Source organism: Amblyomma mixtum, chromosome 6 (genome assembly GCF_055824585.1).
Source record: "Amblyomma mixtum isolate Tamu chromosome 6, ASM5582458v1, whole genome shotgun sequence".
NCBI classification, from domain to species: Eukaryota; Metazoa; Arthropoda; class Arachnida; order Ixodida; family Ixodidae; genus Amblyomma; species Amblyomma mixtum.
In genome coordinates, this window is record NC_143017.1 from 30147786 (window position 1) to 30174419 (window position 26634).

Here is a 26634-nt window from a genome sequence, read left to right on the forward strand (position 1 = left end):
ATGCCCGAGACTGCGCCGGCGGTGTGTTTTTTTTTTTTTTCCTCTTCTGCGAGCATCAAAATGCGCCGACTCGCGCAGCAAAGCGGATAGCGAATAAACGTGAAAGCACGTCACCGAGCAAGACACGAGAAATTGCCTGCAGCGTAGACCAGGCAGGCCGTCACACAGCACTGCGCGGCTTTGCTGTTTCTGAGCTGATTGTCGTGTTGGGATTTCGTGATCTGATTTTAGAATTAGGTTTTTGCTCCCCCAGGGATGGGGGAGTCGCTGGGCCGGTCCCGGAGGTAGTGCAATACCGGGTCGACCCGTGGCGGTGGTGGGGCAAGCCCCGAACACTCCGCCGCGCTCCAAAAATCAGTTTAACATCTTGGGTCCAAATAAGACCACATATCAGATATTAAGCTGATAAGAACAGATACTACACTTTGATCTTAGCCAAAAGGCCGAGAAGCGATAATCCCGATAAGCCCGGGCTTGAAAACCCTCCGGATTAGCAGCACAGGTGGCGCCACATACCGGTGGACGGTGCAGCAGTTGGCTATTTGGCAATTGCGAGCGGCATCGCATGCCCTTATCTTTCCAGCCGGAGTGTCTAACATGGTAGGGAGTATTTTCACAGATAACGCTCGTTATCGGGTAAACGCCAGCAAGTCTGAGTGATAAGTGAAAGAACAGGACATGAGGGAGCACCCAGCGCACCGGTAACAGCGCTGGTGCCATTTCTCATCTCTCAATTGACAATTAGGGCAGGAGAACGCACAGATAAGCAAGTAGGTCTCGAAAACATCACAAACGGCAAATGGGGGAACAGGAGGGGGGGGGGGGAGTAAGAGTGGAGCGAGCGCGCTGACCATTCTCTAGTTGTGGCTAAGAATAGATACTACACTCGCATCTTAGCCAAAAGGCTCAGATCGTCTTAGCCAAAGGGCTAAGACTATTCCGCAAGACCGGTTTCTGTCTTGCTTCTCTCCCGCCCGAAAAACCTGCCAGACACGCCTTGAAAGGGCGAAAGGAAGCGCGCGGGGAGCAGGTTTCATCCCGAGGCCATGGGCGCCGCGGGAAAGGGATGTGACAATGCGCTGTTGGCCAAATGCCCGAGACTGCGCCGGCGGTGTGTTTTTTTTTTTTTTCCTCTTCTGCGAGCATCAAAATGCGCCGACTCGCGCAGCAAAGCGGATAGCGAATAAACGTGAAAGCACGTCACCGAGCAAGACACGAGAAATTGCCTGCAGCGTAGACCAGGCAGGCCGTCACACAGCACTGCGCGGCTTTGCTGTTTCTGAGCTGATTGTCGTGTTGGGATTTCGTGATCTGATTTTAGAATTAGGTTTTTGCTCCCCCAGGGATGGGGGAGTCGCTGGGCCGGTCCCGGAGGTAGTGCAATACCGGGTCGACCCGTGGCGGTGGTGGGGCAAGCCCCGAACACTCCGCCGCGCTCCAAAAATCAGTTTAACATCTTGGGTCCAAATAAGACCACATATCAGATATTAAGCTGATAAGAACAGATACTACACTTTGATCTTAGCCAAAAGGCCGAGAAGCGATAATCCCGATAAGCCCGGGCTTGAAAACCCTCCGGATTAGCAGCACAGGTGGCGCCACATACCGGTGGACGGTGCAGCAGTTGGCTATTTGGCAATTGCGAGCGGCATCGCATGCCCTTATCTTTCCAGCCGGAGTGTCTAACATGGTAGGGAGTATTTTCACAGATAACGCTCGTTATCGGGTAAACGCCAGCAAGTCTGAGTGATAAGTGAAAGAACAGGACATGAGGGAGCACCCAGCGCACCGGTAACAGCGCTGGTGCCATTTCTCATCTCTCAATTGACAATTAGGGCAGGAGAACGCACAGATAAGCAAGTAGGTCTCGAAAACATCACAAACGGCAAATGGGGGAACAGGAGGGGGGGGGGGGAGTAAGAGTGGAGCGAGCGCGCTGACCATTCTCTAGTTGTGGCTAAGAATAGATACTACACTCGCATCTTAGCCAAAAGGCTCAGATCGTCTTAGCCAAAGGGCTAAGACTATTCCGCAAGACCGGTTTCTGTCTTGCTTCTCTCCCGCCCGAAAAACCTGCCAGACACGCCTTGAAAGGGCGAAAGGAAGCGCGCGGGGAGCAGGTTTCATCCCGAGGCCATGGGCGCCGCGGGAAAGGGATGTGACAATGCGCTGTTGGCCAAATGCCCGAGACTGCGCCGGCGGTGTGTTTTTTTTTTTTTTCCTCTTCTGCGAGCATCAAAATGCGCCGACTCGCGCAGCAAAGCGGATAGCGAATAAACGTGAAAGCACGTCACCGAGCAAGACACGAGAAATTGCCTGCAGCGTAGACCAGGCAGGCCGTCACACAGCACTGCGCGGCTTTGCTGTTTCTGAGCTGATTGTCGTGTTGGGATTTCGTGATCTGATTTTAGAATTAGGTTTTTGCTCCCCCAGGGATGGGGGAGTCGCTGGGCCGGTCCCGGAGGTAGTGCAATACCGGGTCGACCCGTGGCGGTGGTGGGGCAAGCCCCGAACACTCCGCCGCGCTCCAAAAATCAGTTTAACATCTTGGGTCCAAATAAGACCACATATCAGATATTAAGCTGATAAGAACAGATACTACACTTTGATCTTAGCCAAAAGGCCGAGAAGCGATAATCCCGATAAGCCCGGGCTTGAAAACCCTCCGGATTAGCAGCACAGGTGGCGCCACATACCGGTGGACGGTGCAGCAGTTGGCTATTTGGCAATTGCGAGCGGCATCGCATGCCCTTATCTTTCCAGCCGGAGTGTCTAACATGGTAGGGAGTATTTTCACAGATAACGCTCGTTATCGGGTAAACGCCAGCAAGTCTGAGTGATAAGTGAAAGAACAGGACATGAGGGAGCACCCAGCGCACCGGTAACAGCGCTGGTGCCATTTCTCATCTCTCAATTGACAATTAGGGCAGGAGAACGCACAGATAAGCAAGTAGGTCTCGAAAACATCACAAACGGCAAATGGGGGAACAGGAGGGGGGGGGGGGAGTAAGAGTGGAGCGAGCGCGCTGACCATTCTCTAGTTGTGGCTAAGAATAGATACTACACTCGCATCTTAGCCAAAAGGCTCAGATCGTCTTAGCCAAAGGGCTAAGACTATTCCGCAAGACCGGTTTCTGTCTTGCTTCTCTCCCGCCCGAAAAACCTGCCAGACACGCCTTGAAAGGGCGAAAGGAAGCGCGCGGGGAGCAGGTTTCATCCCGAGGCCATGGGCGCCGCGGGAAAGGGATGTGACAATGCGCTGTTGGCCAAATGCCCGAGACTGCGCCGGCGGTGTGTTTTTTTTTTTTTTCCTCTTCTGCGAGCATCAAAATGCGCCGACTCGCGCAGCAAAGCGGATAGCGAATAAACGTGAAAGCACGTCACCGAGCAAGACACGAGAAATTGCCTGCAGCGTAGACCAGGCAGGCCGTCACACAGCACTGCGCGGCTTTGCTGTTTCTGAGCTGATTGTCGTGTTGGGATTTCGTGATCTGATTTTAGAATTAGGTTTTTGCTCCCCCAGGGATGGGGGAGTCGCTGGGCCGGTCCCGGAGGTAGTGCAATACCGGGTCGACCCGTGGCGGTGGTGGGGCAAGCCCCGAACACTCCGCCGCGCTCCAAAAATCAGTTTAACATCTTGGGTCCAAATAAGACCACATATCAGATATTAAGCTGATAAGAACAGATACTACACTTTGATCTTAGCCAAAAGGCCGAGAAGCGATAATCCCGATAAGCCCGGGCTTGAAAACCCTCCGGATTAGCAGCACAGGTGGCGCCACATACCGGTGGACGGTGCAGCAGTTGGCTATTTGGCAATTGCGAGCGGCATCGCATGCCCTTATCTTTCCAGCCGGAGTGTCTAACATGGTAGGGAGTATTTTCACAGATAACGCTCGTTATCGGGTAAACGCCAGCAAGTCTGAGTGATAAGTGAAAGAACAGGACATGAGGGAGCACCCAGCGCACCGGTAACAGCGCTGGTGCCATTTCTCATCTCTCAATTGACAATTAGGGCAGGAGAACGCACAGATAAGCAAGTAGGTCTCGAAAACATCACAAACGGCAAATGGGGGAACAGGAGGGGGGGGGGGGAGTAAGAGTGGAGCGAGCGCGCTGACCATTCTCTAGTTGTGGCTAAGAATAGATACTACACTCGCATCTTAGCCAAAAGGCTCAGATCGTCTTAGCCAAAGGGCTAAGACTATTCCGCAAGACCGGTTTCTGTCTTGCTTCTCTCCCGCCCGAAAAACCTGCCAGACACGCCTTGAAAGGGCGAAAGGAAGCGCGCGGGGAGCAGGTTTCATCCCGAGGCCATGGGCGCCGCGGGAAAGGGATGTGACAATGCGCTGTTGGCCAAATGCCCGAGACTGCGCCGGCGGTGTGTTTTTTTTTTTTTTCCTCTTCTGCGAGCATCAAAATGCGCCGACTCGCGCAGCAAAGCGGATAGCGAATAAACGTGAAAGCACGTCACCGAGCAAGACACGAGAAATTGCCTGCAGCGTAGACCAGGCAGGCCGTCACACAGCACTGCGCGGCTTTGCTGTTTCTGAGCTGATTGTCGTGTTGGGATTTCGTGATCTGATTTTAGAATTAGGTTTTTGCTCCCCCAGGGATGGGGGAGTCGCTGGGCCGGTCCCGGAGGTAGTGCAATACCGGGTCGACCCGTGGCGGTGGTGGGGCAAGCCCCGAACACTCCGCCGCGCTCCAAAAATCAGTTTAACATCTTGGGTCCAAATAAGACCACATATCAGATATTAAGCTGATAAGAACAGATACTACACTTTGATCTTAGCCAAAAGGCCGAGAAGCGATAATCCCGATAAGCCCGGGCTTGAAAACCCTCCGGATTAGCAGCACAGGTGGCGCCACATACCGGTGGACGGTGCAGCAGTTGGCTATTTGGCAATTGCGAGCGGCATCGCATGCCCTTATCTTTCCAGCCGGAGTGTCTAACATGGTAGGGAGTATTTTCACAGATAACGCTCGTTATCGGGTAAACGCCAGCAAGTCTGAGTGATAAGTGAAAGAACAGGACATGAGGGAGCACCCAGCGCACCGGTAACAGCGCTGGTGCCATTTCTCATCTCTCAATTGACAATTAGGGCAGGAGAACGCACAGATAAGCAAGTAGGTCTCGAAAACATCACAAACGGCAAATGGGGGAACAGGAGGGGGGGGGGGGAGTAAGAGTGGAGCGAGCGCGCTGACCATTCTCTAGTTGTGGCTAAGAATAGATACTACACTCGCATCTTAGCCAAAAGGCTCAGATCGTCTTAGCCAAAGGGCTAAGACTATTCCGCAAGACCGGTTTCTGTCTTGCTTCTCTCCCGCCCGAAAAACCTGCCAGACACGCCTTGAAAGGGCGAAAGGAAGCGCGCGGGGAGCAGGTTTCATCCCGAGGCCATGGGCGCCGCGGGAAAGGGATGTGACAATGCGCTGTTGGCCAAATGCCCGAGACTGCGCCGGCGGTGTGTTTTTTTTTTTTTTCCTCTTCTGCGAGCATCAAAATGCGCCGACTCGCGCAGCAAAGCGGATAGCGAATAAACGTGAAAGCACGTCACCGAGCAAGACACGAGAAATTGCCTGCAGCGTAGACCAGGCAGGCCGTCACACAGCACTGCGCGGCTTTGCTGTTTCTGAGCTGATTGTCGTGTTGGGATTTCGTGATCTGATTTTAGAATTAGGTTTTTGCTCCCCCAGGGATGGGGGAGTCGCTGGGCCGGTCCCGGAGGTAGTGCAATACCGGGTCGACCCGTGGCGGTGGTGGGGCAAGCCCCGAACACTCCGCCGCGCTCCAAAAATCAGTTTAACATCTTGGGTCCAAATAAGACCACATATCAGATATTAAGCTGATAAGAACAGATACTACACTTTGATCTTAGCCAAAAGGCCGAGAAGCGATAATCCCGATAAGCCCGGGCTTGAAAACCCTCCGGATTAGCAGCACAGGTGGCGCCACATACCGGTGGACGGTGCAGCAGTTGGCTATTTGGCAATTGCGAGCGGCATCGCATGCCCTTATCTTTCCAGCCGGAGTGTCTAACATGGTAGGGAGTATTTTCACAGATAACGCTCGTTATCGGGTAAACGCCAGCAAGTCTGAGTGATAAGTGAAAGAACAGGACATGAGGGAGCACCCAGCGCACCGGTAACAGCGCTGGTGCCATTTCTCATCTCTCAATTGACAATTAGGGCAGGAGAACGCACAGATAAGCAAGTAGGTCTCGAAAACATCACAAACGGCAAATGGGGGAACAGGAGGGGGGGGGGGGAGTAAGAGTGGAGCGAGCGCGCTGACCATTCTCTAGTTGTGGCTAAGAATAGATACTACACTCGCATCTTAGCCAAAAGGCTCAGATCGTCTTAGCCAAAGGGCTAAGACTATTCCGCAAGACCGGTTTCTGTCTTGCTTCTCTCCCGCCCGAAAAACCTGCCAGACACGCCTTGAAAGGGCGAAAGGAAGCGCGCGGGGAGCAGGTTTCATCCCGAGGCCATGGGCGCCGCGGGAAAGGGATGTGACAATGCGCTGTTGGCCAAATGCCCGAGACTGCGCCGGCGGTGTGTTTTTTTTTTTTTTCCTCTTCTGCGAGCATCAAAATGCGCCGACTCGCGCAGCAAAGCGGATAGCGAATAAACGTGAAAGCACGTCACCGAGCAAGACACGAGAAATTGCCTGCAGCGTAGACCAGGCAGGCCGTCACACAGCACTGCGCGGCTTTGCTGTTTCTGAGCTGATTGTCGTGTTGGGATTTCGTGATCTGATTTTAGAATTAGGTTTTTGCTCCCCCAGGGATGGGGGAGTCGCTGGGCCGGTCCCGGAGGTAGTGCAATACCGGGTCGACCCGTGGCGGTGGTGGGGCAAGCCCCGAACACTCCGCCGCGCTCCAAAAATCAGTTTAACATCTTGGGTCCAAATAAGACCACATATCAGATATTAAGCTGATAAGAACAGATACTACACTTTGATCTTAGCCAAAAGGCCGAGAAGCGATAATCCCGATAAGCCCGGGCTTGAAAACCCTCCGGATTAGCAGCACAGGTGGCGCCACATACCGGTGGACGGTGCAGCAGTTGGCTATTTGGCAATTGCGAGCGGCATCGCATGCCCTTATCTTTCCAGCCGGAGTGTCTAACATGGTAGGGAGTATTTTCACAGATAACGCTCGTTATCGGGTAAACGCCAGCAAGTCTGAGTGATAAGTGAAAGAACAGGACATGAGGGAGCACCCAGCGCACCGGTAACAGCGCTGGTGCCATTTCTCATCTCTCAATTGACAATTAGGGCAGGAGAACGCACAGATAAGCAAGTAGGTCTCGAAAACATCACAAACGGCAAATGGGGGAACAGGAGGGGGGGGGGGGAGTAAGAGTGGAGCGAGCGCGCTGACCATTCTCTAGTTGTGGCTAAGAATAGATACTACACTCGCATCTTAGCCAAAAGGCTCAGATCGTCTTAGCCAAAGGGCTAAGACTATTCCGCAAGACCGGTTTCTGTCTTGCTTCTCTCCCGCCCGAAAAACCTGCCAGACACGCCTTGAAAGGGCGAAAGGAAGCGCGCGGGGAGCAGGTTTCATCCCGAGGCCATGGGCGCCGCGGGAAAGGGATGTGACAATGCGCTGTTGGCCAAATGCCCGAGACTGCGCCGGCGGTGTGTTTTTTTTTTTTTTCCTCTTCTGCGAGCATCAAAATGCGCCGACTCGCGCAGCAAAGCGGATAGCGAATAAACGTGAAAGCACGTCACCGAGCAAGACACGAGAAATTGCCTGCAGCGTAGACCAGGCAGGCCGTCACACAGCACTGCGCGGCTTTGCTGTTTCTGAGCTGATTGTCGTGTTGGGATTTCGTGATCTGATTTTAGAATTAGGTTTTTGCTCCCCCAGGGATGGGGGAGTCGCTGGGCCGGTCCCGGAGGTAGTGCAATACCGGGTCGACCCGTGGCGGTGGTGGGGCAAGCCCCGAACACTCCGCCGCGCTCCAAAAATCAGTTTAACATCTTGGGTCCAAATAAGACCACATATCAGATATTAAGCTGATAAGAACAGATACTACACTTTGATCTTAGCCAAAAGGCCGAGAAGCGATAATCCCGATAAGCCCGGGCTTGAAAACCCTCCGGATTAGCAGCACAGGTGGCGCCACATACCGGTGGACGGTGCAGCAGTTGGCTATTTGGCAATTGCGAGCGGCATCGCATGCCCTTATCTTTCCAGCCGGAGTGTCTAACATGGTAGGGAGTATTTTCACAGATAACGCTCGTTATCGGGTAAACGCCAGCAAGTCTGAGTGATAAGTGAAAGAACAGGACATGAGGGAGCACCCAGCGCACCGGTAACAGCGCTGGTGCCATTTCTCATCTCTCAATTGACAATTAGGGCAGGAGAACGCACAGATAAGCAAGTAGGTCTCGAAAACATCACAAACGGCAAATGGGGGAACAGGAGGGGGGGGGGGGAGTAAGAGTGGAGCGAGCGCGCTGACCATTCTCTAGTTGTGGCTAAGAATAGATACTACACTCGCATCTTAGCCAAAAGGCTCAGATCGTCTTAGCCAAAGGGCTAAGACTATTCCGCAAGACCGGTTTCTGTCTTGCTTCTCTCCCGCCCGAAAAACCTGCCAGACACGCCTTGAAAGGGCGAAAGGAAGCGCGCGGGGAGCAGGTTTCATCCCGAGGCCATGGGCGCCGCGGGAAAGGGATGTGACAATGCGCTGTTGGCCAAATGCCCGAGACTGCGCCGGCGGTGTGTTTTTTTTTTTTTTCCTCTTCTGCGAGCATCAAAATGCGCCGACTCGCGCAGCAAAGCGGATAGCGAATAAACGTGAAAGCACGTCACCGAGCAAGACACGAGAAATTGCCTGCAGCGTAGACCAGGCAGGCCGTCACACAGCACTGCGCGGCTTTGCTGTTTCTGAGCTGATTGTCGTGTTGGGATTTCGTGATCTGATTTTAGAATTAGGTTTTTGCTCCCCCAGGGATGGGGGAGTCGCTGGGCCGGTCCCGGAGGTAGTGCAATACCGGGTCGACCCGTGGCGGTGGTGGGGCAAGCCCCGAACACTCCGCCGCGCTCCAAAAATCAGTTTAACATCTTGGGTCCAAATAAGACCACATATCAGATATTAAGCTGATAAGAACAGATACTACACTTTGATCTTAGCCAAAAGGCCGAGAAGCGATAATCCCGATAAGCCCGGGCTTGAAAACCCTCCGGATTAGCAGCACAGGTGGCGCCACATACCGGTGGACGGTGCAGCAGTTGGCTATTTGGCAATTGCGAGCGGCATCGCATGCCCTTATCTTTCCAGCCGGAGTGTCTAACATGGTAGGGAGTATTTTCACAGATAACGCTCGTTATCGGGTAAACGCCAGCAAGTCTGAGTGATAAGTGAAAGAACAGGACATGAGGGAGCACCCAGCGCACCGGTAACAGCGCTGGTGCCATTTCTCATCTCTCAATTGACAATTAGGGCAGGAGAACGCACAGATAAGCAAGTAGGTCTCGAAAACATCACAAACGGCAAATGGGGGAACAGGAGGGGGGGGGGGGAGTAAGAGTGGAGCGAGCGCGCTGACCATTCTCTAGTTGTGGCTAAGAATAGATACTACACTCGCATCTTAGCCAAAAGGCTCAGATCGTCTTAGCCAAAGGGCTAAGACTATTCCGCAAGACCGGTTTCTGTCTTGCTTCTCTCCCGCCCGAAAAACCTGCCAGACACGCCTTGAAAGGGCGAAAGGAAGCGCGCGGGGAGCAGGTTTCATCCCGAGGCCATGGGCGCCGCGGGAAAGGGATGTGACAATGCGCTGTTGGCCAAATGCCCGAGACTGCGCCGGCGGTGTGTTTTTTTTTTTTTTCCTCTTCTGCGAGCATCAAAATGCGCCGACTCGCGCAGCAAAGCGGATAGCGAATAAACGTGAAAGCACGTCACCGAGCAAGACACGAGAAATTGCCTGCAGCGTAGACCAGGCAGGCCGTCACACAGCACTGCGCGGCTTTGCTGTTTCTGAGCTGATTGTCGTGTTGGGATTTCGTGATCTGATTTTAGAATTAGGTTTTTGCTCCCCCAGGGATGGGGGAGTCGCTGGGCCGGTCCCGGAGGTAGTGCAATACCGGGTCGACCCGTGGCGGTGGTGGGGCAAGCCCCGAACACTCCGCCGCGCTCCAAAAATCAGTTTAACATCTTGGGTCCAAATAAGACCACATATCAGATATTAAGCTGATAAGAACAGATACTACACTTTGATCTTAGCCAAAAGGCCGAGAAGCGATAATCCCGATAAGCCCGGGCTTGAAAACCCTCCGGATTAGCAGCACAGGTGGCGCCACATACCGGTGGACGGTGCAGCAGTTGGCTATTTGGCAATTGCGAGCGGCATCGCATGCCCTTATCTTTCCAGCCGGAGTGTCTAACATGGTAGGGAGTATTTTCACAGATAACGCTCGTTATCGGGTAAACGCCAGCAAGTCTGAGTGATAAGTGAAAGAACAGGACATGAGGGAGCACCCAGCGCACCGGTAACAGCGCTGGTGCCATTTCTCATCTCTCAATTGACAATTAGGGCAGGAGAACGCACAGATAAGCAAGTAGGTCTCGAAAACATCACAAACGGCAAATGGGGGAACAGGAGGGGGGGGGGGGAGTAAGAGTGGAGCGAGCGCGCTGACCATTCTCTAGTTGTGGCTAAGAATAGATACTACACTCGCATCTTAGCCAAAAGGCTCAGATCGTCTTAGCCAAAGGGCTAAGACTATTCCGCAAGACCGGTTTCTGTCTTGCTTCTCTCCCGCCCGAAAAACCTGCCAGACACGCCTTGAAAGGGCGAAAGGAAGCGCGCGGGGAGCAGGTTTCATCCCGAGGCCATGGGCGCCGCGGGAAAGGGATGTGACAATGCGCTGTTGGCCAAATGCCCGAGACTGCGCCGGCGGTGTGTTTTTTTTTTTTTTCCTCTTCTGCGAGCATCAAAATGCGCCGACTCGCGCAGCAAAGCGGATAGCGAATAAACGTGAAAGCACGTCACCGAGCAAGACACGAGAAATTGCCTGCAGCGTAGACCAGGCAGGCCGTCACACAGCACTGCGCGGCTTTGCTGTTTCTGAGCTGATTGTCGTGTTGGGATTTCGTGATCTGATTTTAGAATTAGGTTTTTGCTCCCCCAGGGATGGGGGAGTCGCTGGGCCGGTCCCGGAGGTAGTGCAATACCGGGTCGACCCGTGGCGGTGGTGGGGCAAGCCCCGAACACTCCGCCGCGCTCCAAAAATCAGTTTAACATCTTGGGTCCAAATAAGACCACATATCAGATATTAAGCTGATAAGAACAGATACTACACTTTGATCTTAGCCAAAAGGCCGAGAAGCGATAATCCCGATAAGCCCGGGCTTGAAAACCCTCCGGATTAGCAGCACAGGTGGCGCCACATACCGGTGGACGGTGCAGCAGTTGGCTATTTGGCAATTGCGAGCGGCATCGCATGCCCTTATCTTTCCAGCCGGAGTGTCTAACATGGTAGGGAGTATTTTCACAGATAACGCTCGTTATCGGGTAAACGCCAGCAAGTCTGAGTGATAAGTGAAAGAACAGGACATGAGGGAGCACCCAGCGCACCGGTAACAGCGCTGGTGCCATTTCTCATCTCTCAATTGACAATTAGGGCAGGAGAACGCACAGATAAGCAAGTAGGTCTCGAAAACATCACAAACGGCAAATGGGGGAACAGGAGGGGGGGGGGGGAGTAAGAGTGGAGCGAGCGCGCTGACCATTCTCTAGTTGTGGCTAAGAATAGATACTACACTCGCATCTTAGCCAAAAGGCTCAGATCGTCTTAGCCAAAGGGCTAAGACTATTCCGCAAGACCGGTTTCTGTCTTGCTTCTCTCCCGCCCGAAAAACCTGCCAGACACGCCTTGAAAGGGCGAAAGGAAGCGCGCGGGGAGCAGGTTTCATCCCGAGGCCATGGGCGCCGCGGGAAAGGGATGTGACAATGCGCTGTTGGCCAAATGCCCGAGACTGCGCCGGCGGTGTGTTTTTTTTTTTTTTCCTCTTCTGCGAGCATCAAAATGCGCCGACTCGCGCAGCAAAGCGGATAGCGAATAAACGTGAAAGCACGTCACCGAGCAAGACACGAGAAATTGCCTGCAGCGTAGACCAGGCAGGCCGTCACACAGCACTGCGCGGCTTTGCTGTTTCTGAGCTGATTGTCGTGTTGGGATTTCGTGATCTGATTTTAGAATTAGGTTTTTGCTCCCCCAGGGATGGGGGAGTCGCTGGGCCGGTCCCGGAGGTAGTGCAATACCGGGTCGACCCGTGGCGGTGGTGGGGCAAGCCCCGAACACTCCGCCGCGCTCCAAAAATCAGTTTAACATCTTGGGTCCAAATAAGACCACATATCAGATATTAAGCTGATAAGAACAGATACTACATAAAGGGAAGTTTATTTGACTTCCAAACCAATCCATCGGGTTGTACATAAACAACGTGTGGGCACAAAGATTGGGCCAAAATCAAACAGTTGCAGAGCCATCAGCGCGGCCTTGCCGGCTCACGCTACAAGTGTACAAAACAATCTCAATACAAGTACAAGAACACAAGTACATAAAACAGTTACATTAGAATGTGTCAATGTACATTCTCACACATGCAGGCCAAAAATTTTGACAGTGTCAAAACACAAGATCCACACCGGAAAGAAAAAGGGGGGGGGGGGGGGGGGTCTGGCTAGTAAGGCAGAGCCGGCATAGCCAGACCGTTCCCGCGTACAACAAAATACCGCGTGTGCCAGCGTCGCAGAAACTGGGCTTCTCCGTCTGTATCGAGTCGGTCAGACAAGTACTGCCAGAGGAGAAGCCGCAGGTTCTGCAACGCCGGGTACATTGCTCTCGCCGGTTGGCGGCGAGCTTCGGCCAGACACCGCCGGCGCCACAATACAAACATTGTGCATACAAAAACTAGCCTCGCGAAGAGGCCACGAGGGCGTCGGACACCTGGCCCGGCACGAACTGAAAACATGCGCGCAACTAGGCGCCACATCACTCTCGCAACAGAACATTCAAAGAAAATGTGGTGCGCAGTCTCTCTGGCACCACAATTCGGGCACCTATTGTCCGGCACCACGCGCCACGATAAGAGGCGCTCGCGGGTCGGCAGGACGCCCCAGCGCCGCCGCCACTCAAAGTCCCGTACTTCAGCCGGCAAGCGGCTCCTTGCCCATGACGACCACTTGTTTGGCGCCGTGCGGCGTTGGTCGTCGGGGCTCAAGCGGGCGCACGCGATCAACTCGCAGATGCGCGTCGGGGCAACCTCACATAGGTCCACGTTTGGAAGGTCGGACTCAAGAGACGTCTTGAGTCCGGCTGCAGCCCTGTAAAAGGGCGCGGGTGTCTCGGCCTGGGGACCGGTGTGTCGGCCTGGGAGAAACGCTCGCCTGGCAGTGCTCAGCCAGTAGAAGAGGAGCGAGCGCCCCAGGTACGCGTCGTTGTTGACCAAGCTCGCAACGAGCTTCGCGCTAAGCACGCGGGCCATGGTGGCAACGCAAGGCAGTCCGAGACCGCCACGGGCAGGCGGCAGTGTGCACAGGTGGCGGGCCACCACGGCTGCTCCGCCATCCCACAAGAAACATCCCGCGAGGGAAGCCAGGCGGCCCGCTGTTCGTCGCGGCATGGCCGCAACTCGCGCCACGTAAAAGGCGAAGCCGAACGCGCGGCTCTTGATGACCGCAACCCTCGACTCGAGAGTCGAGTTAAACTGGGCGGCGTGACGCAACGCGTCCGCGGTCCTCGAGACGACCTCGTCCCACGTGCGGGGAGAGACGCCGCCCTGGTGGAAGAGGACTCCCAGCACGCGGACGGCGTCTACGAAAGGGATGGGGACTGGAAGGGTGTCGTTAAAGGAGCCAAAACGAAGAGCGTGGCTCTTTTCCGGGTTCATCAGAGCTCCCGACAGAGAAGCGTACTCCTCGAACGTGGCCAGGAACTCCCTAACGCTCCGTACGTCGCGAACGAAGATGGAGATGTCGTCGGCGTAAGCCGAGACAACGACGGTTTCCTGCCCTGTCATTGGAAAACCTCGAATGCGCTGGTTGGAGGCGACGCGCCGCAGGAGAGGGTCCAACGACAGGACAAACAACGCCGGAGAGAGAGGACATCCCTGGCGCACGCCACGTGTGACTGGGAAGGACGAGGAGACTGTGCCGTTGACTAGGAGCTCCGCCGTGAGGTCACGGTACATGAGGCCTATTCGGTCGACGAAGCTGGACGGGAGCCCGAAGGCTCGCAAAACCGCGAACAGGTAGGCATGCTCCACCCTGTCGAAAGCCTTGGCCTGATCGAGGGAGAGGAACAGCCCGCTGACTCGCTTCTCATTCGCATACGCGAACACGTCTCGCGTGAGAGTGAGCGACGCGAAGATGGAGCGGCCGGGAACAGAGCAGGCTTGGAAGGGGCTCACCAAGTCCTCCAAGAAAGGACGCAAGCGACCCACTAGGAGGGAGGCGACCAACTTATAATCTGTGTTGAGCAGGGTAATGGGCCGCCACGCCTCGGGCCTTGACGGAGACCCCCCCTGCTTCGGAACGAGTGTGATTCGGCCTCGGCCGAACGACGAGGGTTTTTGGCCCTCTACGAGAAAACAGTTGACGAGGCGCGTCAAGAAATCCCCTACAACGGGGAAGAACGTCAGGTAAAAACCCGCGACTAGGCCGTCGGGCCCCGGAGCGGTCGCGTGGTTCATGCGCCGCAGCGTGGCCAAAACCTCTTCTTTCGATGCAGCGGAGCACAGTGCCAAGTCGGCGTCACCAGCCGGGCGGGGAAGATCTCCGCAAAAAGCGGCAACGGTGGCGTCGAAACTCGCGTCAGCGCGCAGATTCCGAGACGCGAAGAGCGACGCGAAATGCTCGCGAAACACTCTCTCGACGTCCGCGGAATCCTCCGAGAGCGAGCCGTCCGGCATAGAAACGCTATCTATGCGGGCGGGGCGCTCGTTCCTGTGACGTAGGCTCCGCGCGTGCATCAGGTCTGCGCTGTCTTCAGACGGCAGACGTAGGTCTGCTGCGACGCGGACGGCTTGAGATGCCTGCTCCAAAATACGGTGGTACCTGACACGGAGAGTGTCCAGGTACTCCCGCATTGCATAGGTCAACTGACCTCCCTGTTTCACAATGCGCATGCGGCGCAAAACGTCGTTGAGCGCGGCCGTTGTGCGCGCGCGCCTTGCTTTCCCGGCGCGAACTAGAATGTCTCGCCACTGCCCCTTGAGACAGTCCCACGCGTCGGGGCTGAAATCGCCGACTAGGGCGATCGACCGCGACAACTCCGCTCCGATCGCGTCTACACTCGGCGGGTCGTGCAGGACCGCGGGGTCCATGCGCCAGGACGCGAGCGACGCGCTGCGACCGGACGCGCACCGAAGAGAGACCGCGACCGGGTGGTGGTCGCTGAGGTCCCTAACGCCCGGCGGAAAGGGAAGGACCTCGCACGAGGCGAGGCTCTGGACGAGCGCGGGGGGCAGATAGACTCGGTCGAGTCTGCTAGCACTCCGACCCCTTACGCGGGTTGGCGCGAAGGCGTCTCCGTGTGCCGACACCCACGCGTCGGTGAGGTGCAGCTGGCGAACCAACTTGCCCAACTCCTTGGCGTGGTAGTTCGACGCGCCGTGACCCGGACCCTGAATGTCGCGAACAGTGTCGAGGACGCAATTAAAGTCCCCGACAAGGACGAGGGGCACAGGCTCGAGCAGGTGGGAGCCGAGCGAACGAAAGAATTCGTTAGTCAGGGAGCGCGTAACAGGCGCGTAAACGTTCACAAAGCGCACTCTGCGTCCGTCCAGAAAAACATCAACCACGATCACTCGGCCATCGTGGCCAAACGTACAGTGCGCGCCGGTGCGACATGCCGGCGACAAAAACACCACACCCACACCGCAACACCGTGAGTCCGTCAGGGTAAAAAAAGCATCAACATTAAAGCGAGAACGAAAAGAGATAACATCTGCAGGCGTGCGAAAATTGCATTCCTGCAAAAACAAAACATCGGCATGAAACGAACGCGCAAGGTGAAGCACCTCCCGTTGCTTGTCGGGAGAGCGGAAGCCTTGCACGTTAAAAGTAAGAAAACGAAACTCAGCCATCATAAACGCAAAAAGAAAACACAACAAAGCAAACAAAGCGAACGATCGAGAAAACAAACAAAACAACGACGGACTCACGGCAGAGTTCTGCAGGCAGAGTTCGTGGGTGCGGCCACACACCGGCGTCGCGGAGGCGCTGGGAGGGCAGGTCCAGGATCCCTGCAGGCGTCGTAGCTGGCGGCCCCGCGGCGACGGGGCGACGATGACAAGCGGTGCAAGCGGCTGTGCAGTGGCAAAGTCCGGTCGATGCACGCGGCTGCGGAAAGCACACACAGTCACACGCGCACCAACACAAACCACCGCACAGACACCGTCCATCGTTCGCACACAGCGCCGACGAAGCCAGCGCGCCGACGAGATAAGGGCGCCGGGCGAGCGCCGATAGCGCGGCGCCCGAGCCGCCGCTCGGCAGGGGAGGAGGACGAGGGCCGTTACGGCCGGGGGCCTCGGCTGACGTCGCCATGGCTCCTACTCGGAGTCGTGCGCGACTTCCATCGCGCCTCCCACCGTGTCGTCTTTCCTGACGCGCTTCTTGGGGGCCGCAGACGACGAAGCGGCCGCTCCGCTGTCCGACGAGGACATGGCGCGCTTGGTCTCGTCCGCGCCGACTGGTTGGGAAGCCTTGCGGGCTCCCTTACGTGCCCGAGTCGCGGCGCCAGGGCGCCTCTCAGGCAGGGCGGCAGGGGCACTGCCGGGCAGCAGGCGCGTCGCGCCAACGTTGTCACCGTCCTGGCTGAGGTCCTCCGAAGAGGTCGGCAGGTCGGACTCCGAGGGCCGCGTATCGGACGACTCGGCGCTCTCGGACTGGTGAGCCTGACCCGCAGACGGCAGGTCGTCGAACAACGCCGCCTCCAGGGACGGCATCTCATCAAGCTCCTTCAGGAGGACTGAAGCATCCGAGGCCTCGTCGTCGGAACCCGCACCCGACGTGTCCTCGTCGGATGCGACGTCGGAGCTCGCTCCGTCGCACGGCGACGCGAGGGTCACCGTCGAGTTAGAGGCGTCGTCGGCGTCGTCGCGACGCGACCCCGTCTCACGCGGCGTGCTCGTGGGCTCGCCGTTGCCCTCGGGGTCTGGGGGCTCCTTCGGCTTATCCGGGGGCTCGCCCGGCACGCCAGGGCGGTCGTTGGTCGCCGCCACGACGATGTTGTCTTGCGCGCGGGCAGCAGCCCCTGCAGCAGCGGCGGCGTAGGAGCGGGGGAGGACACAGTCCGCAGTCGCGTGTTGACCGCCGCAGCGCTTACACGTCGCGCTGCACGACTCCGTCGCGTGGCCGAAAGCGGAGCAGCGCCCGCACTTCACTGCCTTGCAGGCCGCTCCGAGGTGGCCCTCCGCACCGCACCGCGAGCACACGCGCCGCATTCCTCTGTACTCCAGCATTGCGCGGTGACCCGCGACGGAGAGGAAGTTCGGCGGCGGTCGCGTCATCTCCAACTTGACCAGGCGGCACCCGTTCCGGATGTAGCTCCGGCCCTTGAAGACAGGCTCGGTGATGGCACGCACCTTGCCGTAGGGAGCCAGGGCCGCGGCAAGGGCGTCGTCGCTGACAGACGGTCGAAGACGGAAAACCGTCACAAAAACCACTGGTGCGGCTAACTGCACCAGCGGCACTTCTTTTCCAGCGACGGAGAGGGACCCCGCCGCCACCATCTTCGCTGCTTGCGTCATAGTGCTAACAGCGCACAGAAAACGGGTACCGCCGAGGTGCTGCAAATATTGCAGCCCCCCGACACCGACGACAGCCTCGATCGCGTCGATTATGTCGTCCGCCGGAACGGGTTCCGGCACCACAAAGTTGAAGCATTGCGCCTCAGTGGGGCGCGTTGCGGGCGGCGGGAGGTCCATGGCCACGCCCTGTGCGCCGCGGCAGCAGGCCTGGCGCCGGGGAGCGGACGACTGGACCTCGGGAAACGCTGGAGCACGGGCGGCGTCCGAGAACGGAGCGCCCGCCGGGGCACGCACACGCACGGAAAAAAGGATCGCGAGCGGAGCGCAGCGCGACACGTCCGTCTCAGCCAAAAGGCCGAGAAGCGATAATCCCGATAAGCCCGGGCTTGAAAACCCTCCGGATTAGCAGCACAGGTGGCGCCACATACCGGTGGACGGTGCAGCAGTTGGCTATTTGGCAATTGCGAGCGGCATCGCATGCCCTTATCTTTCCAGCCGGAGTGTCTAACATGGTAGGGAGTATTTTCACAGATAACGCTCGTTATCGGGTAAACGCCAGCAAGTCTGAGTGATAAGTGAAAGAACAGGACATGAGGGAGCACCCAGCGCACCGGTAACAGCGCTGGTGCCATTTCTCATCTCTCAATTGACAATTAGGGCAGGAGAACGCACAGATAAGCAAGTAGGTCTCGAAAACATCACAAACGGCAAATGGGGGAACAGGAGGGGGGGGGGGGGGAGTAAGAGTGGAGCGAGCGCGCTGACCATTCTCTAGTTGTGGCTAAGAATAGATACTACACTCGCATCTTAGCCAAAAGGCTCAGATCGTCTTAGCCAAAGGGCTAAGACTATTCCGCAAGACCGGTTTCTGTCTTGCTTCTCTCCCGCCCGAAAAACCTGCCAGACACGCCTTGAAAGGGCGAAAGGAAGCGCGCGGGGAGCAGGTTTCATCCCGAGGCCATGGGCGCCGCGGGAAAGGGATGTGACAATGCGCTGTTGGCCAAATGCCCGAGACTGCGCCGGCGGTGTGTTTTTTTTTTTTTTCCTCTTCTGCGAGCATCAAAATGCGCCGACTCGCGCAGCAAAGCGGATAGCGAATAAACGTGAAAGCACGTCACCGAGCAAGACACGAGAAATTGCCTGCAGCGTAGACCAGGCAGGCCGTCACACAGCACTGCGCGGCTTTGCTGTTTCTGAGCTGATTGTCGTGTTGGGATTTCGTGATCTGATTTTAGAATTAGGTTTTTGCTCCCCCAGGGATGGGGGAGTCGCTGGGCCGGTCCCGGAGGTAGTGCAATACCGGGTCGACCCGTGGCGGTGGTGGGGCAAGCCCCGAACACTCCGCCGCGCTCCAAAAATCAGTTTAACATCTTGGGTCCAAATAAGACCACATATCAGATATTAAGCTGATAAGAACAGATACTACACTTTGATCTTAGCCAAAAGGCCGAGAAGCGATAATCCCGATAAGCCCGGGCTTGAAAACCCTCCGGATTAGCAGCACAGGTGGCGCCACATACCGGTGGACGGTGCAGCAGTTGGCTATTTGGCAATTGCGAGCGGCATCGCATGCCCTTATCTTTCCAGCCGGAGTGTCTAACATGGTAGGGAGTATTTTCACAGATAACGCTCGTTATCGGGTAAACGCCAGCAAGTCTGAGTGATAAGTGAAAGAACAGGACATGAGGGAGCACCCAGCGCACCGGTAACAGCGCTGGTGCCATTTCTCATCTCTCAATTGACAATTAGGGCAGGAGAACGCACAGATAAGCAAGTAGGTCTCGAAAACATCACAAACGGCAAATGGGGGAACAGGAGGGGGGGGGGGGAGTAAGAGTGGAGCGAGCGCGCTGACCATTCTCTAGTTGTGGCTAAGAATAGATACTACACTCGCATCTTAGCCAAAAGGCTCAGATCGTCTTAGCCAAAGGGCTAAGACTATTCCGCAAGACCGGTTTCTGTCTTGCTTCTCTCCCGCCCGAAAAACCTGCCAGACACGCCTTGAAAGGGCGAAAGGAAGCGCGCGGGGAGCAGGTTTCATCCCGAGGCCATGGGCGCCGCGGGAAAGGGATGTGACAATGCGCTGTTGGCCAAATGCCCGAGACTGCGCCGGCGGTGTGTTTTTTTTTTTTTTCCTCTTCTGCGAGCATCAAAATGCGCCGACTCGCGCAGCAAAGCGGATAGCGAATAAACGTGAAAGCACGTCACCGAGCAAGACACGAGAAATTGCCTGCAGCGTAGACCAGGCAGGCCGTCACACAGCACTGCGCGGCTTTGCTGTTTCTGAGCTGATTGTCGTGTTGGGATTTCGTGATCTGATTTTAGAATTAGGTTTTTGCTCCCCCAGGGATGGGGGAGTCGCTGGGCCGGTCCCGGAGGTAGTGCAATACCGGGTCGACCCGTGGCGGTGGTGGGGCAAGCCCCGAACACTCCGCCGCGCTCCAAAAATCAGTTTAACATCTTGGGTCCAAATAAGACCACATATCAGATATTAAGCTGATAAGAACAGATACTACACTTTGATCTTAGCCAAAAGGCCGAGAAGCGATAATCCCGATAAGCCCGGGCTTGAAAACCCTCCGGATTAGCAGCACAGGTGGCGCCACATACCGGTGGACGGTGCAGCAGTTGGCTATTTGGCAATTGCGAGCGGCATCGCATGCCCTTATCTTTCCAGCCGGAGTGTCTAACATGGTAGGGAGTATTTTCACAGATAACGCTCGTTATCGGGTAAACGCCAGCAAGTCTGAGTGATAAGTGAAAGAACAGGACATGAGGGAGCACCCAGCGCACCGGTAACAGCGCTGGTGCCATTTCTCATCTCTCAATTGACAATTAGGGCAGGAGAACGCACAGATAAGCAAGTAGGTCTCGAAAACATCACAAACGGCAAATGGGGGAACAGGAGGGGGGGGGGGGAGTAAGAGTGGAGCGAGCGCGCTGACCATTCTCTAGTTGTGGCTAAGAATAGATACTACACTCGCATCTTAGCCAAAAGGCTCAGATCGTCTTAGCCAAAGGGCTAAGACTATTCCGCAAGACCGGTTTCTGTCTTGCTTCTCTCCCGCCCGAAAAACCTGCCAGACACGCCTTGAAAGGGCGAAAGGAAGCGCGCGGGGAGCAGGTTTCATCCCGAGGCCATGGGCGCCGCGGGAAAGGGATGTGACAATGCGCTGTTGGCCAAATGCCCGAGACTGCGCCGGCGGTGTGTTTTTTTTTTTTTTCCTCTTCTGCGAGCATCAAAATGCGCCGACTCGCGCAGCAAAGCGGATAGCGAATAAACGTGAAAGCACGTCACCGAGCAAGACACGAGAAATTGCCTGCAGCGTAGACCAGGCAGGCCGTCACACAGCACTGCGCGGCTTTGCTGTTTCTGAGCTGATTGTCGTGTTGGGATTTCGTGATCTGATTTTAGAATTAGGTTTTTGCTCCCCCAGGGATGGGGGAGTCGCTGGGCCGGTCCCGGAGGTAGTGCAATACCGGGTCGACCCGTGGCGGTGGTGGGGCAAGCCCCGAACACTCCGCCGCGCTCCAAAAATCAGTTTAACATCTTGGGTCCAAATAAGACCACATATCAGATATTAAGCTGATAAGAACAGATACTACACTTTGATCTTAGCCAAAAGGCCGAGAAGCGATAATCCCGATAAGCCCGGGCTTGAAAACCCTCCGGATTAGCAGCACAGGTGGCGCCACATACCGGTGGACGGTGCAGCAGTTGGCTATTTGGCAATTGCGAGCGGCATCGCATGCCCTTATCTTTCCAGCCGGAGTGTCTAACATGGTAGGGAGTATTTTCACAGATAACGCTCGTTATCGGGTAAACGCCAGCAAGTCTGAGTGATAAGTGAAAGAACAGGACATGAGGGAGCACCCAGCGCACCGGTAACAGCGCTGGTGCCATTTCTCATCTCTCAATTGACAATTAGGGCAGGAGAACGCACAGATAAGCAAGTAGGTCTCGAAAACATCACAAACGGCAAATGGGGGAACAGGAGGGGGGGGGGGGAGTAAGAGTGGAGCGAGCGCGCTGACCATTCTCTAGTTGTGGCTAAGAATAGATACTACACTCGCATCTTAGCCAAAAGGCTCAGATCGTCTTAGCCAAAGGGCTAAGACTATTCCGCAAGACCGGTTTCTGTCTTGCTTCTCTCCCGCCCGAAAAACCTGCCAGACACGCCTTGAAAGGGCGAAAGGAAGCGCGCGGGGAGCAGGTTTCATCCCGAGGCCATGGGCGCCGCGGGAAAGGGATGTGACAATGCGCTGTTGGCCAAATGCCCGAGACTGCGCCGGCGGTGTGTTTTTTTTTTTTTTCCTCTTCTGCGAGCATCAAAATGCGCCGACTCGCGCAGCAAAGCGGATAGCGAATAAACGTGAAAGCACGTCACCGAGCAAGACACGAGAAATTGCCTGCAGCGTAGACCAGGCAGGCCGTCACACAGCACTGCGCGGCTTTGCTGTTTCTGAGCTGATTGTCGTGTTGGGATTTCGTGATCTGATTTTAGAATTAGGTTTTTGCTCCCCCAGGGATGGGGGAGTCGCTGGGCCGGTCCCGGAGGTAGTGCAATACCGGGTCGACCCGTGGCGGTGGTGGGGCAAGCCCCGAACACTCCGCCGCGCTCCAAAAATCAGTTTAACATCTTGGGTCCAAATAAGACCACATATCAGATATTAAGCTGATAAGAACAGATACTACACTTTGATCTTAGCCAAAAGGCCGAGAAGCGATAATCCCGATAAGCCCGGGCTTGAAAACCCTCCGGATTAGCAGCACAGGTGGCGCCACATACCGGTGGACGGTGCAGCAGTTGGCTATTTGGCAATTGCGAGCGGCATCGCATGCCCTTATCTTTCCAGCCGGAGTGTCTAACATGGTAGGGAGTATTTTCACAGATAACGCTCGTTATCGGGTAAACGCCAGCAAGTCTGAGTGATAAGTGAAAGAACAGGACATGAGGGAGCACCCAGCGCACCGGTAACAGCGCTGGTGCCATTTCTCATCTCTCAATTGACAATTAGGGCAGGAGAACGCACAGATAAGCAAGTAGGTCTCGAAAACATCACAAACGGCAAATGGGGGAACAGGAGGGGGGGGGGGGAGTAAGAGTGGAGCGAGCGCGCTGACCATTCTCTAGTTGTGGCTAAGAATAGATACTACACTCGCATCTTAGCCAAAAGGCTCAGATCGTCTTAGCCAAAGGGCTAAGACTATTCCGCAAGACCGGTTTCTGTCTTGCTTCTCTCCCGCCCGAAAAACCTGCCAGACACGCCTTGAAAGGGCGAAAGGAAGCGCGCGGGGAGCAGGTTTCATCCCGAGGCCATGGGCGCCGCGGGAAAGGGATGTGACAATGCGCTGTTGGCCAAATGCCCGAGACTGCGCCGGCGGTGTGTTTTTTTTTTTTTTCCTCTTCTGCGAGCATCAAAATGCGCCGACTCGCGCAGCAAAGCGGATAGCGAATAAACGTGAAAGCACGTCACCGAGCAAGACACGAGAAATTGCCTGCAGCGTAGACCAGGCAGGCCGTCACACAGCACTGCGCGGCTTTGCTGTTTCTGAGCTGATTGTCGTGTTGGGATTTCGTGATCTGATTTTAGAATTAGGTTTTTGCTCCCCCAGGGATGGGGGAGTCGCTGGGCCGGTCCCGGAGGTAGTGCAATACCGGGTCGACCCGTGGCGGTGGTGGGGCAAGCCCCGAACACTCCGCCGCGCTCCAAAAATCAGTTTAACATCTTGGGTCCAAATAAGACCACATATCAGATATTAAGCTGATAAGAACAGATACTACATAAAGGGAAGTTTATTTGACTTCCAAACCAATCCATCGGGTTGTACATAAACAACGTGTGGGCACAAAGATTGGGCCAAAATCAAACAGTTGCAGAGCCATCAGCGCGGCCTTGCCGGCTCACGCTACAAGTGTACAAAACAATCTCAATACAAGTACAAGAACACAAGTACATAAAACAGTTACATTAGAATGTGTCAATGTACATTCTCACACATGCAGGCCAAAAATTTTGACAGTGTCAAAACACAAGATCCACACCGGAAAGAAAAAGGGGGGGGGGGGGGGTCTGGCTAGTAAGGCAGAGCCGGCATAGCCAGACCGTTCCCGCGTACAACAAAATACCGCGTGTGCCAGCGTCGCAGAAACTGGGCTTCTCCGTCTGTATCGAGTCGGTCAGACAAGTACTGCCAGAGGAGAAGCCGCAGGTTCTGCAACGCCGGGTACATTGCTCTCGCCGGTTGGCGGCGAGCTTCGGCCAGACACCGCCGGCGCCACAATACAAACATTGTGCATACAAAAACTAGCCTCGCGAAGAGGCCACGAGGGCGTCGGACACCTGGCCCGGCACGAACTGAAAACATGCGCGCAACTAGGCGCCACATCACTCTCGCGACAGAACATTCAAAGAAAATGTGGTGCGCAGTCTCTCTGGCACCACAATTCGGGCACCTATTGTCCGGCACCACGCGCCACGATAAGAGGCGCTCGCGGGTCGGCAGGACGCCCCAGCGCCGCCGCCACTCAAAGTCCCGTACTTCAGCCGGCAAGCGGCTCCTTGCCCATGACGACCACTTGTTTGGCGCCGTGCGGCGTTGGTCGTCGGGGCTCAAGCGGGCGCACGCGATCAACTCGCAGATGCGCGTCGGGGCAACCTCACATAGGTCCACGTTTGGAAGGTCGGACTCAAGAGACGTCTTGAGTCCGGCTGCAGCCCTGTAAAAGGGCGCGGGTGTCTCGGCCTGGGGACCGGTGTGTCGGCCTGGGAGAAACGCTCGCCTGGCAGTGCTCAGCCAGTAGAAAAGGAGCGAGCGCCCCAGGTAAGCGTCGTTGTTGACCAAGCTCGCAACGAGCTTCGCGCTAAGCACGCGGGCCATGGTGGCAACGCAAGGCAGTCCGAGACCGCCACGGGCAGGCGGCAGTGTGCACAGGTGGCGGGCCACCACGGCTGCTCCGCCATCCCACAAGAAACATCCCGCGAGGGAAGCCAGGCGGCCCGCTGTTCGTCGCGGCATGGCCGCAACTCGCGCCACGTAAAAGGCGAAGCCGAAGGCGCGGCTCTTGAGAACCGCAACCCTCGACTCGAGAGTCGAGTTAAACTGGGCGGCGTGACGCAACGCGTCCGCGGTCCTCGATACAACCTCGTCCCACGTGCGGGGAGAGACGCCGCCCTGGTGAAAGAGCACTCCCAACACGCGGACGGCGTCTACGAACGGGATCGGGACTGGAAGTGGGTCACTAAACGAGCCAAAGCGAAGAGCGTGGCTCTTTTCCGCGTTTAACAGAGCTCCCGACAGAGAAGCGTACTCCTCGAACGTGGCCAGGAACTCTCTGACACTCCGGACGTCGCGAACAAAGATGGAGATGTCGTCGGCGTAAGCCGAGACAACGACCGCTTCCTGCCCTGTCATTGGAAAGCCTCGAATGCGCTGGTTGGAGGCGACGCGCCGCAGGAGAGGGTCCAACGACAGGACAAACAACGCCGGAGAGAGAGGACATCCCTGGCGCACGCCACGTGTGACTGGGAAGGACGAGGAGACTGCGCCGTTGACTAGCAGCTCCGCCGTGAGGTCACGGTACATGAGGCCTATTCGGTCGACGAAGCTGGACGGGAGCCCGAAGGCTCGCAAAACCGAAAACAGATAAGCGTGCTCCACCCTGTCGAAAGCCTTGGCCTGATCGAGAGAGAGGAACAGCCCACTGAGTCGCTTCTCATTCGCATACGCGAACACGTCTCGCGTGAGAGTGAGCGACGCGAAGATGGAGCGTCCGGGAACAGAGCAGGCTTGGAAGGGGCTCACCAGGTCCTCTAAGAAGGGCCGCAAGCGACCCACTAGGAGGGATGCGACCAACTTATAATCTGTGTTTAGCAGGGTAATGGGCCGCCACGCCTCGGGCCTTGACGGAGACCCCCCCTGCTTCGGAACAAGTGTGATTCGGCCTCGGCCGAACGACGAGGGTTTTTGGCCCTCTACAAGAAAGCAATTGACGAGGCGCGTCAGGAAATCCCCTACGACGGGGAAGAAAGTCAAGTAGAACCCCGCGACTAGGCCGTCGGGCCCCGGAGCGGTCGCGTGGTTCATGCGCTGCAGCGTGGCCAAAACCTCCTCTTTAGATGCAGCGGAAGACAGTGCCAAGTCGGCGTCACCAGCCGGGCGGGGAAGATCTCCGCAAAAAGCGGCAACGGTGGCGTCGAAACTCGCGTCAGCGCGCAGATTCCGAGACGCGAAGAGCGACGCGAAATGCTCGCGAAACACTCTCTCGACATCCGCGGAATGCTCCGATAGCGAGCCGTCCGGCATAGCAACGCTATCTATGCGGGCGGGGCGCTCATTCCTGTGACGTAGGCTCCGCGCGTGCATCAGGTCCGCGCTGTCTTCAGACGGCAGACGTAGGTCTGCTGCGACGCGGGCGGCTTGAGATGCCTGCTCCAAAATGCGGTGGTACCTGACACGGAGAGTGTCTAGGTATTCCCGCATTGCATAGGTCAGCTGACCTCCCTGTTTCACAATGCGCATGCGGCGCAAAACATCGTTGAGCGCGGCCGTTGTGCGCGCGCGCCTCGCTTTCCCGGCGCGAACTAGAATGTCTCGCCACTGCCCCTTGAGACAGTCCCACGCGTCGGGGCTGAAATCGCCGACTAGGGCGATCGACCGCGACAACTCCGCTCCGATCGCGTCGACACTCGGCGGGTCGTGCAGGACCGCTGGGTCCATGCGCCAGGACGCGAGCGACGCGCAGCGACCGGACGCGCACCTAAGAGAGACCGCGACCGGGTGGTGGTCGCTGAGGTCCCTAACGCCCGGCGGAAAGGGAAGGACCTCGCACGAGGCGAGGCTCTGGACGA

The 26634-nt window shown here is 56.4% G+C and overlaps 1 protein-coding gene, 15 non-coding genes and 3 pseudogenes across 16 annotated transcripts; all 19 read right to left on the minus strand.

Annotated features, from left to right (window-relative positions):
- Positions 1 to 262: 262 nt before the first annotated feature.
- On the minus strand, positions 263 to 455 carry LOC149338628 (U2 spliceosomal RNA). The gene has a single exon (XR_016283918.1). It is a non-coding gene; the product is annotated as a U2 spliceosomal RNA (small nuclear RNA).
- An 897-nt stretch (positions 456 to 1352) lies between these two features.
- LOC149338629 (U2 spliceosomal RNA) lies at positions 1353 to 1545 on the minus strand. The gene has a single exon (XR_016283919.1). It is a non-coding gene; the product is annotated as a U2 spliceosomal RNA (small nuclear RNA).
- Positions 1546 to 2442: 897 nt separating this feature from the next.
- LOC149338630 (U2 spliceosomal RNA) lies at positions 2443 to 2635 on the minus strand. Its single transcript, XR_016283920.1, has one exon. It is a non-coding gene; the product is annotated as a U2 spliceosomal RNA (small nuclear RNA).
- Positions 2636 to 3532: 897 nt separating this feature from the next.
- On the minus strand, positions 3533 to 3725 carry LOC149338631 (U2 spliceosomal RNA). Its single transcript, XR_016283921.1, has one exon. It is a non-coding gene; the product is annotated as a U2 spliceosomal RNA (small nuclear RNA).
- Positions 3726 to 4622: 897 nt separating this feature from the next.
- On the minus strand, positions 4623 to 4815 carry LOC149338632 (U2 spliceosomal RNA). Its single transcript, XR_016283922.1, has one exon. It is a non-coding gene; the product is annotated as a U2 spliceosomal RNA (small nuclear RNA).
- Positions 4816 to 5712: 897 nt separating this feature from the next.
- Positions 5713 to 5905, minus strand: LOC149338633 (U2 spliceosomal RNA). Its single transcript, XR_016283923.1, has one exon. It is a non-coding gene; the product is annotated as a U2 spliceosomal RNA (small nuclear RNA).
- An 897-nt stretch (positions 5906 to 6802) lies between these two features.
- Positions 6803 to 6995, minus strand: LOC149338634 (U2 spliceosomal RNA). The gene has a single exon (XR_016283924.1). It is a non-coding gene; the product is annotated as a U2 spliceosomal RNA (small nuclear RNA).
- An 897-nt stretch (positions 6996 to 7892) lies between these two features.
- LOC149338635 (U2 spliceosomal RNA) lies at positions 7893 to 8085 on the minus strand. Its single transcript, XR_016283925.1, has one exon. It is a non-coding gene; the product is annotated as a U2 spliceosomal RNA (small nuclear RNA).
- Positions 8086 to 8982: 897 nt separating this feature from the next.
- On the minus strand, positions 8983 to 9175 carry LOC149338636 (U2 spliceosomal RNA). Its single transcript, XR_016283926.1, has one exon. It is a non-coding gene; the product is annotated as a U2 spliceosomal RNA (small nuclear RNA).
- An 897-nt stretch (positions 9176 to 10072) lies between these two features.
- LOC149338637 (U2 spliceosomal RNA) lies at positions 10073 to 10265 on the minus strand. The gene has a single exon (XR_016283928.1). It is a non-coding gene; the product is annotated as a U2 spliceosomal RNA (small nuclear RNA).
- Positions 10266 to 11162: 897 nt separating this feature from the next.
- Positions 11163 to 11355, minus strand: LOC149338638 (U2 spliceosomal RNA). The gene has a single exon (XR_016283929.1). It is a non-coding gene; the product is annotated as a U2 spliceosomal RNA (small nuclear RNA).
- An 897-nt stretch (positions 11356 to 12252) lies between these two features.
- Positions 12253 to 12422, minus strand: LOC149338639 (U2 spliceosomal RNA; annotated as a pseudogene).
- Positions 12423 to 15140: 2718 nt separating this feature from the next.
- Positions 15141 to 16466, minus strand: LOC149338640 (uncharacterized; annotated as a pseudogene).
- A 115-nt stretch (positions 16467 to 16581) lies between these two features.
- On the minus strand, positions 16582 to 17958 carry LOC149338641 (uncharacterized). Its single transcript, XM_089550769.1, has one exon. It carries the CDS (start codon positions 17956 to 17958, stop codon positions 16582 to 16584), a length of 1377 nt encoding a protein of 458 aa, XP_089406895.1.
- Positions 17959 to 19047: 1089 nt separating this feature from the next.
- LOC149338642 (U2 spliceosomal RNA) lies at positions 19048 to 19240 on the minus strand. Its single transcript, XR_016283930.1, has one exon. It is a non-coding gene; the product is annotated as a U2 spliceosomal RNA (small nuclear RNA).
- Positions 19241 to 20137: 897 nt separating this feature from the next.
- LOC149338643 (U2 spliceosomal RNA) lies at positions 20138 to 20330 on the minus strand. The gene has a single exon (XR_016283931.1). It is a non-coding gene; the product is annotated as a U2 spliceosomal RNA (small nuclear RNA).
- Positions 20331 to 21227: 897 nt separating this feature from the next.
- Positions 21228 to 21420, minus strand: LOC149338644 (U2 spliceosomal RNA). Its single transcript, XR_016283932.1, has one exon. It is a non-coding gene; the product is annotated as a U2 spliceosomal RNA (small nuclear RNA).
- Positions 21421 to 22317: 897 nt separating this feature from the next.
- Positions 22318 to 22510, minus strand: LOC149338645 (U2 spliceosomal RNA). Its single transcript, XR_016283933.1, has one exon. It is a non-coding gene; the product is annotated as a U2 spliceosomal RNA (small nuclear RNA).
- An 897-nt stretch (positions 22511 to 23407) lies between these two features.
- Positions 23408 to 23577, minus strand: LOC149338646 (U2 spliceosomal RNA; annotated as a pseudogene).
- Between the last annotated feature and the right edge of the window lie 3057 nt (positions 23578 to 26634).

Bases quoted from the DNA above. Each gene is read 5' to 3' on its own strand.
- LOC149338641 (XM_089550769.1), bottom strand. From the start codon at position 17,958: ATGGACCTCCCGCCGCCCGCAACGCGCCCCACTGAGGCGCAATGCTTC.